At 46.2% G+C, this 12,524-nt stretch overlaps 1 protein-coding gene and 1 non-coding gene across 5 annotated transcripts in view; one reads left to right on the forward strand and one right to left on the reverse strand.

Annotated features, from left to right (window-relative positions):
• The window catches only part of CLASP1 (cytoplasmic linker associated protein 1), a 173,397-nt gene that overhangs the window by 119,835 nt on the left and 41,038 nt on the right, over positions 1-12,524 (reverse strand). For all 4 annotated transcript variants that reach the window (XM_057430127.1, XM_057430126.1, XM_057430125.1 and 1 more), the window contains exons 3-8: positions 6,602-6,680; positions 6,253-6,356; positions 5,678-5,769; positions 5,515-5,590; positions 2,668-2,765; positions 1,424-1,491 (exon numbers count right to left, since the gene is read on the reverse strand). In XM_057430127.1, coding sequence (XP_057286110.1) covers positions 1,424-1,491; positions 2,668-2,765; positions 5,515-5,590; positions 5,678-5,769; positions 6,253-6,356; positions 6,602-6,680 — 517 coding nt within the window. The remainder of the gene's footprint in view (positions 1-1,423; positions 1,492-2,667; positions 2,766-5,514; positions 5,591-5,677; positions 5,770-6,252; positions 6,357-6,601; positions 6,681-12,524) is intronic.
• Positions 7,817-7,934, forward strand: LOC130610467 (U4atac minor spliceosomal RNA). Its single transcript, XR_008975057.1, has one exon. It is a non-coding gene; the product is annotated as a U4atac minor spliceosomal RNA (small nuclear RNA).

Below are 12,524 nucleotides of genomic sequence, written 5' to 3' on the forward strand. Positions count from 1 at the left end.
AAAACTCACACCACAAATAAACTAACTCTAGTTTCTTCCTCTTCATGTGATTCTTACATGTACCCCACATATTTCAGACTAAATACTCTTCTAATCCATTGTGACATACATAATTTTCTACCAAGATCACTTTCATTCAGGCTAGAAAAAAACCCTCCGTAAACTTAGCTTAAATTTGGCTAGAGGTACATTAAGCTCCAAAAATCCTTCCCTCTCTGCCAAAAGAATAAACTCAACAGAAATCCCACCCACAGTCATCATCCCACCAAAGCGACGATGGTTAAAAAGACCATGTAGCAATACTTCTCACCAGAGAGTACATGTTTGCCTCCTCAAAATCCAGACCACACAATCTACATAGCGGAGTGATGCATCAAATGAACTTCCTGGTTTTGAAAGCCCATTCTGTTCCACTACTACCAAAACAGAAGTTCTACCTTAGCCTAGCCAAACAGAAAGCAGAGAAGCTGGATCAGCACTAAGCTTGTTTCAGTTAGAGTTAGGATTTCAGAACGAACACCTGGAGGTTGTAAGTCTTAAGATGTTTGCTAAGGGATTAAATATTTATTTCCCCCACTCCTTAAAAAAAAAAAAGTACAAGGACATTTGTTTCTCAGCTGCACCTTTTTGCCACTGTAAGCCTCATGTACCAAAATACATTATGCAAAAGCATAATTTTAACCCATTCCATCACAGAGGAACCTGCACTAAGTCTTCATCTTCCCAAACATACAAGAGAATACCACACCACATTTCTGAATAATCCAAAATACAACTTCAGACTTTTCAAATAAGTCAATTTTATTAGGTCCTGCAAGAATAAAGTTCACTGTATTTTAAAAATTGATTTGGCAAGAAGAATGGTGCCTAGAAGTGAAAAAGGTATTTTTTCTCATTCGAAAGAGCAGAGACACCTCTGTTCTCTTGGTTTCTGAGTGCATGGTGGGAAAGACTGGGGACATCGCCTCTCCTGCTCTTGGCCTTGCAGAGTGTGGGGGCTTGATAGGAACCCACAGCACTGAACCCATGTTCTTCATCTCTGCTCTACCCAGCTGTTGGCAGAAAAATTAATTCCCTCACCAAGAGTTCTCTCAAAACTCTATTACTAAAAAATGAGTGATACTTAATTAAAAATACTTACTAGCTCATAAGCTTATCTTTAAGAAAAGCAGTAATAAACACTTGTTTTTTAAATCAGCAAGCTACTAGTCTCAGACAAGGAGCATTCTCCTTCCAATACTACTATGAAGACAGAGCAGGTCAACTGAACATCAATTTTATGTGTTGCAAAACCTATGTATATATTTCTGATCGCCCATACTTTTCTCCCTTAACAGAATGATTGTTCCGTGCCCACGTCCATTTGAACACCTCACCAACTGAAAACTGCTTAAAACAAGAAAATGCAAATACTCCTACTCACCACTTGAACTCTGGATCATGTTTCCAGATTTTTGGACCTCATCGAATTTTGTAAAAATTACATTCAACCTGTTGGAAAGGTAAAGAAATACACAATGAAAGATGAATTTAATCTTTAGGAATCTCTTCATTTAAGATGCTATAGGACAAATTTTGCTTAACTCAGGTCATTGGGAGCACTGTCCAAAATGTCACTGTAGAAGAAAGTTACTTGAAAAATAAAAGTATCACAGCATGCAACAGCAGATAAGAGAAACTGAGAAACAACTGAATCTACAGAGGTGTAAGATACAAATGGAAATACTATAATACTGAAGACATAACATGTCTAATTCTAGATGTATTTCCAGTTCATTATTACTTCACCTACCTTAAATATTTGCAGAAATACCACAAAACCCACTCCTAAAAAAACAACTTCACCCAACATTTATCTTTGGCCCTGATGCTTCTCTCATTTGTGTCACAGGCCTGGTGGAGCAGAAGATCCTTATCACATCTCATTAATCCTTCCCAGAGAATTTATTACTTTCAGCCACATTGTGGCAGCAGGTATTTTCACTGGAGAACAAAGGCAACAGTACTGGCTACCCTCGCATACACCCCACCTCTGAAATAACCTCTTGCCTCTTCCCTCTGTGCATTGACACACTGCCATCTTCTCCATCCTCAGGTCTAACCACACTCCACCCTCTGCACTGGAGGTTTTTGCAAAACACGGAGCAACTTCTTACTGCATCTGAAGTGGCAGACACAGAGGAACAGGGCTTGGGTTTTGGGGTGGGGGAATTAGGGTGGTTTTTTTGTTTGGTGCGGTCTGTTGGGAGTTTTGAAGAGACAGGTTTTTTGGGTTTTGGTTTGTTTTGATTTTTAATAAAGCCTTGGAACTGATGATATTGACTGTATTGGTTTTCCTTCTTCTAAATTACATAAATGCAGGCTACTCTGAAGAGTCCCCTCTACACATGCAGAACATCCAGAAAAAAAATCATCACATTAAATCTTAAATCAGTTAACTACACATCTGTTATGTTACTGGTTTTCCAAAGATGCTGTGGCATCCGTAGCCAAAGGTAAGGACCTACATTAAGGGAAACCTGAGTGTATGATATAAAAAAAAACACATACGAACAACCCTGATCCCAGGAAAAGGTTCAGTCATGCAGCTCCTGAAGCCTTTTAAAAGAAGGAAGGGAATAAAAAGCAGCCCCAAAATACTGAAGACATAAGGATATTACAGCTTACCGAGACTGGGGTAATCCTTTTTTACTGAGATCAGCCCTTACACGTTCACCAACATGTCTGTATATTTCCACAAGGCTGTTTATTGCTGCATCTCGAACCTGAATGCGAGACATGAGAGACATCAGCCATCTCTGTAATTTAGATAAATCCTTGTCCTACCTTGGAGGAAGAAATTTGCATATTTCTCAACAACAGTTGCCAATATAGCCATTAGCACAGTGTTCAGGAAGGAGCTTCCATCCCTGCATTTCAGATATTAGCAGTATCAAGAGGTCTAATTTAACTGAAATGGCAGTCAAGACATAAGATGAAAAGTTTCATACATAGGGATACACACAGGGAGCTCGCCTGACTCTGCCAATACTCCACACATCGTATTCAACAGATGTATTTACTAGATCAAAAAAGCAAGGACACACATACAAATAGACCTTATATTGCTAGTATGTTATAAAAGAAACCAATTTTTAATGCCACTTTATAAACGTATGTTTCTGTGTTAACAAAATACGAAGGGAGGTGTAATCAATCACCATGAATTTTGCATGTTTTCTAAACTGATTTGCAAGAAATCGCTGAGCACATCACCCAACAGAAGAGCCACAATGTGATTAAAGTGTCACCTTTCGGACTGAACCCCCTTTCTCCATCAGGCAGAGAAGGTATCTGCTTTGCCTACAGAAATACCTACAAAGCCATGCATTTCTGCTTCTTAGAAGATGGCCTGACATTACCAAAGCACCAGCACGCATCAGGACTAGACACAGGATATTTTGTGGGCAAAAGCTAGAATCGCCTATAGGCAAGAGTCAAAGGGCAGGTAGATATACACACAGGTGTCCTGTTTCCTAGACAAAAAAAAACAAAACAAAACCCTTGACTTGCGCTCATCTCACCCCGCTGTGCTCCACAGCCTTCCCATTCAGCAGGTCACTGCCAGTTCCCAAACCCCTGCCTTCACTCATACCAGCCCTTAACTTGATAGTCTTGCCTCTCTTCCTTTTGCCCACCAGCCCCATATGCAACCAGGCAGGACTTCTGAGCACAGCTCAGTAAAGACTCTCTGATGTCCCCCAGTTTCTGGGTATACAGACCCTAACCCAGCCTTGCTCTGCCTCCAACAACCAGGGAGAAGTAACAGTGTGTGAGTGACATCTCACACACCTGAAGTGAGTCCCCCTGCCCTGAGGCCCATGCCCACACATCAGCAGCAGAGGCATGGCTGCATGATCTGGAAGGACTGTGTATAAAGTTAATCAGAGGTACAGTTTCAGGACTGGGTAAACCCCACACTGGGTAAGGCAGGGAGCCACTACTATCACACTGGGTTTAGTCGACAACAGCAATAACAAAGTTTCACTCAAAAATAAAATTGAGCATTAACCAATCATAGTTTAAATACTGTTGTCATACCAGATGCTAGTAGAAAACAACTACTCTTTCTGAAAAGAGCAGCAACAGAACAGCTTCCATGTCCACCACAAAAGGGAAAACTGCGTTTGACCCGGATATGTGGTTTTCCATCATTTCTCACCAAGAGAGGGCAGCATAGACCGAGCACCAGGTTCCCCAGCCACAGAAGGCACCAGCAGCACAGAAGCAGCCCTAGGGGAGCCCAGGGCAGGTGCTGCTCAACCAGGAGACACTTTGACAGCCATTTGTCTGATCAGTTCGGGCATGGGTTTTCTGGGGATGAGGAACCAAACCCAGGAGAAGGTCCAAGAGATCAGCCCCATTTCCCCCTGCAGCTGGATACTGGGATAATGAGCTATGTCAGGCACATAGAAGAGGCACCGGAGAAGCAAAACGTGTCAGTGCCCTCACCAACTTTCTGATTCATTTACTAGCTCACCAACGGCAGGACCAAGGTGTGTGCCTGTGCCACAAGTACCCCCCCACCACCTTGAAGAATAAGAGCTTGCTCAGTCACAACTCAAAAACTACGAAAGACCCTGAACATCAAACTTTCTCAGAAACTTCTTGTGGTAACAGGTTTATCCTCCTGCATTGGCACAACCAGCAAAGGAAGGCTGCTTCACATTCAGTCCTCCTCTTCATCAAAGGGAGGCCCCAACAGCCATGGGACTACAGCTAACTCCCTGAACAATGCAAACCCATTCTCCAGTTGGCCACCCCATGCTTCTTTCCAGCTAAACACACCAGACCTGGATCACATGTCACCCATGCTGGGAAGGTAACAGGAAAAAAAAACCTGCTAGTACACACTGTATGACAAGTTTATACCCTGCTTTCCCTCCTTTTCCCCACCTTCTCACTAACACTTGAATCTAGTTTCAGGTCAGGTCCTGTCCAGGGCAGGACAAAAAGCATACAGAAGTGACAGAAACCTTCCAACATGTATTTTCCTGTGGCTTGCATTGCTGATTTAGGATTCCAGTACATCTTGCTTTCCTTCCACCCCTTATTCAGAATCTGCCTGTACAACTTCTGGCAGTACACCTAGCCAGGCTGTCCAACTGGTCTTATCTGCCCTCCCTGCCCAGACTGGTTCATCTCTGAAGATGAAGGATGCTGCACTAAGCCCAGAGGGTTTCCTGCAGCCTCCCCTGCATTCAGACTGCAAATCACAGCAGTTCCCTTCCCACAAAGGTTTCCTGCTCTGTTTATATCATCTACAGATTCATGTTGTTCTTTTGAACTCTGTGCTGGTTTAGGCAACACTTCACTTCAGAAAGGGCTCTTCAAAAAGGGCTCTTCATGAACAGCATTGTTCAGAGCTCACCACCAGCAGCACAATTAGCTAATTTACCAGGCAGAACACAGAGCCCTGCTTACCAACAAGGCAATCAGCACAACCTTTAGATGTGACTCACACCAAAAGCTTACCTGGCTGTTTGGATCTCCAAGTAAGTTACATATATGTGGCACTATCTTACTCAGTGTTAAACTCTGAGCTCCAGATCTGGGAATAAAGAACAAGAGAGCACTGGTGTGAATCACAGACCAGGCTTGCATACATAATACAGGTTTGCAGGAAGTTCTGACTTACGCATTGAGCGTTGCAATAAGGCAGAGGCAAATCCCTTCTCTTGTCCGGAAATTCTTGTGTTTGAATCCTCCTAGCATCCTGTCCCACACGTACTGTGGAAGACAGAAAATGAGGTGAGACAGGAAGGAAAGGAGGCGGGAAAGACAGATTCTTTCTTCCAGCAGATATATACCATGACATCTCTGGAGCTTAAACATAAGCTTTACACCCATCCAAGCAGAACAGGACAAGAAGTTGGAAGACGATTTCAGATCTGTCATTCTCTGTTCTGTGCTGACTTCACCGTAATTCCCCACTAGTTAAAACAGTACTTTTAGTTACTGAAAGCAAGTACCTTACAAAGACCCAGAACTACTATTCTGACATCCACTCATCTCATCCTTGGGAAATCCACTGACACTCCCATGTGTATCCTGACATGCGACAGCACTCCCAAGAGATGCAAATATCTCAAAACAAGGTGTAGGGAGATGAAGCCACTTCAGACAGAGCCACAGGAGGAAACCCTCTGACAGAAAAGTTCTCCGTTTTAAGCAGCCAGTCACTCACTCACTGCAAAAGGCTATCAAGCATACCTGAGGGTTAGCAGCTTGTTCCATGATTTTCAGCAGCAAGGTCTGATCCTGCTCCCTCACCGAGTCTTTAGAGTCTCCCAGCCTATCAAGTAAACTTGGCAGCACTGAGGAAAGAAAACGTGAACATCCAAATCCCTCCAAAGAAAACTCACAGTGGCACAGCCCCTCTGCTCTCTCTCCACCTGGATGGAGAGACCAGCCCTCCCACCCTTCAGCAGAGCCTGAAACCACCAAGAGCCTCCCAAGTGCTCTTGTGGAGAGAAAGCCACTTTTGTATACAGCAGCCACAGCAGATCCCAAAAGAGCAATGGTGACATCCCCCCTCCGCACGCACACACAGAGCCCTTACCTGTGCCAATTTGGGCCTTGAAGCGATCTTGCAAGCGGGATACTAATGCAGAAATTATGTCAATCCCCAGGAGAACCACCTGCAAGCACAGGACAGGTGGTGTTATAGCATGCAGCACTTTGCCCCTGGCCTCAGCCAACACACCCAAGAGATGGGAGTGCTGGCACATGCTCCCCTGGGAGTAGGGCCCCTTCCCATCCATGCTACCAGCACTGCTCAGATACCAGCATTGTACAGGTACACACAGCTCTTCTTTTCATGGCTTCTGACAGACAAACAAGTGTCTTGCAAACAGAAAAGTCCCCAAATCATTGTTCCCTGTGACATATACTAGCCAAAATTCACCACCAAGAACTTGACAAAGACAACAACTGTAATTGCCACTCAATGCTAAATTCATACATATGCGCAACATACACATAAAATATGCATAACGATTTCAATATTTGCTGTAGCCAACATTTCTAGCTAATTGTAATTATTGTACTTATTGTAATTATAATTAGAAAATGATGTGCACTAACAGCTGGTTAATTACTGACTTGCAGAAATTAAACCTAACACTTTCATGACCCAACTGAAGCCAAGGAAAAAGCACCTTGTGTGAAAAAAGCTTCAGGACAGGTTGCAGATCAGAAAAAAACACTCTGATCAGCACAATTTAATAGCTACAAAAAAAAAAAATACATCGCATACTAAATGTACTGTGTCACCTGTATACTAAATACTTGGCAAGACCCTGCAGACTGCGATAGTTTTGGTATGAGCCATCTCTCTATAAGTCTTTAGAGTGAAGCACAGAGGTTTGTAATCCACAGAAATGCAACGGCCGGCCAGACTCCGGCGGCAGCGCTGCCAGGGCTGCACAGCGCAGCCCCGCTCCCTGCGGATCCTGTACCTTCCATTCATACGCCCGGCACTGCCGGGCAGCCGGCAGGGGACGCGCTTCGCCTCAGCCCGGCATGGCTGGCCAGCCCCTTATGCAAATATCACCCGGGTGGCGCTGAGCACTCTGGGTAGCGCCCCACAGTCGACAAAACGGCTTTCACCGGGGCCGGAGGCGCGTTGGCAGCGCCGCTCTCCGTGCCACAACGAGAGGAGCGCGGCCCAGGGCCGGGCGGCGGAGGAGCGAGTCTGGCGGCGCGCCGCCCCTCGCCCGGACCTGGGGCGCTGTCAGCTTTCCCCTGCAGGGAGGCGCGCGGGTGCTGCCGCTTAACCGTCCTTATCTGGGGGTTGCGTGGCTGCCCAATGAGCGAATGGCGAGGGCAGCACTGCTAACGCCTTGAGCAACACACTCAGCGCCCGCCCCGTGCGTGGCGCAATTTTTGGAACCTCGCACCGCGGCGCGTGCCCGGCGCGTTTACTACACCCGCCGCTTCTACGGCTCTCGCTGCAGCGAGTCGCGGTCTCCCGTGGCGCGGGTTGGTGTTTGCCTCAGCCGCGCTCTACCCACGCAGTCGGGCTCGGCTGCAAGCGGCGGTGTTCCCTGTGCTTTTTTTTCTTCTTCCTTCGCCCCCCCCCCAACAGTCCCCGAGTTTAACCCCCCACCCCGGCTGGAGCTACATGGCTGCTGCACCCCGTGCATCTCTAACCCAAGCTTCAGCTCGCCTCAGAGATTCGCTCCAAATTCAGCAAGGGAGCTCTGAACAGTGCAAAAGGAACAGCCTACTCCAGTCCACTGAAAAGAAACTTCTCAAACACGAGCCCCCAACATATCCCTTCACCCTCTACACACAGTTCCCACAGTTTTCTCCCATCAGACAGATCCTTCAACCATGTGGTTTTTTTCCTTTTTTTGTAATTCAGCATCATTAGCAGAATGCTGTCAAGATCTAGAATCTATCTGTATATGCCAGGGGAGAGTTTTCCTCATGCTGTTATAAACTATGTCACATTTCCACTTTCACCTTGCACAAACAGATTTAATCTACCCTTATCAAATGCTCATCAGGTGCCTAAAGCCCAGTCACTACCCGCTCAGCTCCTACCGGCTAGGGTATGGCAGCACAGCCCAGGCAAGGGAATGCCTCTCATCAGCCGAGAGATGCTTCTAAGGAAAGCCCCTGGGCCTCAGAATGCCAGTCATTACTCATGGCTGTCAGATCAGGGTCCCACCACAGCAGCACCCTGCACAAAGACTTAAGTCTGGTGCTTGCAATTCTGGACGTGTGCCCCGGGGATAAATCTGATCCCTGGAGAAGGGTATCTCTTCTCCAAACTGCCTGCAAACCAGAAAGAGCAAGGGGAACTCATCGGTGAAACATGAAGGAAACACAAGCACAGTGTAAACATAGCCAGCTATCCCTGCAGGATCAGACCGGGAGCATGAGCTAAGCCTCCCAAGACTTACGGCTGTTGTGCTCATAGAAATGGAGAGCTAATTAACACAGTGACTATAGTGTGCTTGGACAGCTACTGAGGAAGCAACCATTGGGGTTGACCAGGTATTATTCCCTACCATAATGGATTCATTATCAACCCCAGTGTGCCACCTGCCTCTAACTGCTGGAGGTTGAAAACCTGTCTGGACTGACAGATCCAACAGATCCATTAGATAACAGAAAACTCAGGGCATGACTGGCAATTGAATTCCAGCCCTTGCTGCATTGGACTCACTGCACTGCAGAGCCCACCTCAGTTTATCATTGAGGCAGTTCCTCAAGCTCTGCCTGAACTACCACACACCAATGACCAGGAGGAACCTCAGGAGTAGGGATGCTGTCACACAGGGCCAGAGCAGCGATGGGCCCTGTGAGCAGCCACCCACTGCTGTTATCTCACAGCACAGCCCTCCCCAGGAAGCCAACCACTGGCACTGCTCCACACTAAGACACAGGAAGGGCAGCTCTGCATCCAAAATCTCAGGCAACACTGCAGGGCCAATAACTATGGAGCTATTCCAAGCCTTTACATCAGCACAGGTCTTGCTCCAGTCAAGGCAGGACTCAACTCACCAGTATCTCTAGTAGCACAGAGGCCTCCAGCCCTCAGCTGAGAAAATACCAGGTTAGCAGTTGCTGCTTTTAGCCCCCCACTTTATACAGGCTCAAGAAATTGAGACCTCAGTCCTCCCAAACCCACTGCAGAAAAACAACAGTATGAGGGTTCCAGGTCTGCAGCTCTGCTGCTTAGGTTATTTGACTCCTGAGGTTTCCCAAGACAGCCAATAGAGCAATTTGTGCCATCCAGATTCAGCTCAATTGGCATCTGCTGCTACTTTGTAATATCTCAGAGTACTTTCAGTACTGCCAGCATGACCACCTCCTACCTCCCTCCAACTACCAGGTCTCAAAGCACCATTATTCACAGTAAAGGAGGCTGTTACTTCCCAAGATGCAACATAATTATTTTCTATACTGGGAAAGGTTAAGAGGTCATCAAAAACTTATTTCAAATAACTCAAAGCATCCATCCTTTTTAATACCTGGGTGGTGTTGAAAGGCCTGCAGGCAGCACCACATATCAGAGAGCAGATAGCCTACCATCATCTGCTCTAACACTAAATGCTCACCCAGCACAGCAGACAAACACATCCAACACAGTGTAAAACAAGACACACCTAAATGCACTCCCATAGAAGGGTGAGAAGACAGCTGCAGGATCTCACACCAGCTGATCCAGTACAAGGTGCCCAGAGTGAACCACAGCCTCAAGCTCCCTGGACAGCCTGCACCAGCATGGCTGCTCCAGCCTGCAGTGGGGAAGAGGTGACTGCACTCTCTGCACCATGCCACATGAGGCAGAGAAGTGGTTGTTGTACCTATATCCCACATCTCTTGCAGGGAATCAGCGATGGGCTGAACAGCACATCCCTGGCTGCTGGCTTCCACACCTGGCAGCTGGGACCTGAAGGGGAATGCCAGAAATATAGTTTTACTCCAGCTTGCTTACGTGCTCAATTTTCTCATCTCCAACACTGGTGACACACAGCTTGGCTATTTCACTTTGGAGTCTGTCAGGGGTTTCTGGGAGGAAGGGGGAGAGGTGGATGACAGGCTTCTCATTCTCAATGAGAAAAGATAATCCAACCAGATTTTTTGAACACTTGCTTAGATAATCTTTTGGATTCATAAACAAAGACATGGATAAACACTTGCATACTTTAAATAACTTACTATATTTGTGAAAAAGGAGAACACATCAGATTACACACCATGAAGCCCAAGGCAAGGATTAATGCCCCACCACTGCCTGATGACTAGAGCTGACCAGTCAGGGAGCATTTCTAATTCCTCAGAACCTCAAACATCCACCACAACTGGGCACCCAAGACCAAACAAAAGCTAAAGTTAACTGACATTTACAAATTTAGTTTTGAAGTCAGGTGCATGTTTTGGGTCAGCACAGCCGGCAGAGTATTCCATCTGTACATCAGCATAACCACACTGGAGGAGTCAATCTCCTTCTGCCATTGCAGCAGTTAACATTTCATGTTCCAAGGCAAGATCACATCCATACTGGCAACATGAGCACATCACCCCAGCCCAGCGATCCCAGTATAACTCATATGTGTGTCTGAGCTGTACAACGCAATTTACAAACCCAACACTAGTGAACAGGAAGACAGCAACACTAGCACAGCTGGTTTTACTGGCATGGCTACAAGCTGTGGTCAAAGAGCTGAACGAGGGGAAGGTTTGAAATCGTTATTCCTCGGCTCATTCTTCAGATCCATGAGATATCATACACTGTCACAGACACCACCTTCAAAATCCACAACCAGTTTGGGATGCTGGGCTGTTCATTTGTCATTCAATACAACAATGCCTCAACCATGCTGCTTGGTTTGGATATGCAAGTTTTCCCATGGACCGCAGTCTCTTAAGAGTGGCTTCCTGGAGGAAAAATGCCCTCTCATCATCTACAGAGACAGATTTCTAAATCTCTGAAATTTAGAAAATTTAACTAATGTGGGAATTTAAATTTCTGAGCAAAGCAATCTTACAGCAACTTTTCTTCTGTTTTAAGATACTGATGAGACACCAGACATCTGGTTTAGATTTAGAAGAATGAGGAAAAGAGCTGCAGAAACCTTTTACAGGGTTTTCCTGTCCTCCTATACAGCTCAGTTATTCTGCCCAGATCAGGCAATTACACACAGGAGTATCGGATCAAACACAGACAGGACCTATGGCTGAGAACATAGTGGCTCAGGAACATGTCTTGGCACTCTTGTCCTTTCCTGGCAGGAAGGCCAGATCCTGTACACTGGAGAGTATCAGCACTGAGAGGCTCCTTACAGTACATCATGCAACTGTTCAGCAAATTAGACTAGCAGCACACTTACACACCTGACAGGATTTAAACCACACAAAAACTTTCATCCCTATGTCCCTTTTCCTGGCCTCTCCTACCTCATGCTTGAAGACCTTTTCTCCTGGTAGTACATCAGAGATACCTTGCTCTTTCCTTCCCCACTGTGAATCCATCCCCTTCTGTACACCAGCCCATGAAGGTGGCCCATGACAACAGCCTTCTCTAGAGGCAGCAAAGCCCAGGTTGCTCATGCTGTCTCTGCTCTGCCACCATCTCAAAGGAAAATCCAGGGGGAACTGACTGCCCTATGCACTTCCACCCAGGTTCTCAATTCTTGTGGTTTCCCCTCAGTCCTCTGTGCAACATCATCCTGCAAGTTTATCTTCTCTGCACCTCTTGCCAATGCCACTCTGTACTGACAGATACAGGTCAGCCAAGTCTCCCCCCTTCCTTACTATGATGACAGCCACCCGTACTATTGCAGAGTTGCCACACTACAATCCCAACCATCTGAGTCTCTGGCAAACGTCTCACTTGTATAACAAAAGAAGTAACACAACTTCTCACAGGTCTTCTGAGGCTAGGAGAAGCGTGATCAGCCCATGCCCTTAATCCCCCACACTGCTCCAGCGTAACACAGAGCTCAGAGCACATCTCAGCACTTTTA

The sequence above is a fragment of the Pezoporus wallicus genome, unplaced genomic scaffold, assembly GCF_028554395.1.
Source record: "Pezoporus wallicus isolate ANWC-B61680 ecotype Strahan unplaced genomic scaffold, APGP_CSIRO_Pwel_v1 contig_5261, whole genome shotgun sequence".
NCBI lineage: Eukaryota > Metazoa > Chordata > Aves > Psittaciformes > Psittacidae > Pezoporus > Pezoporus wallicus.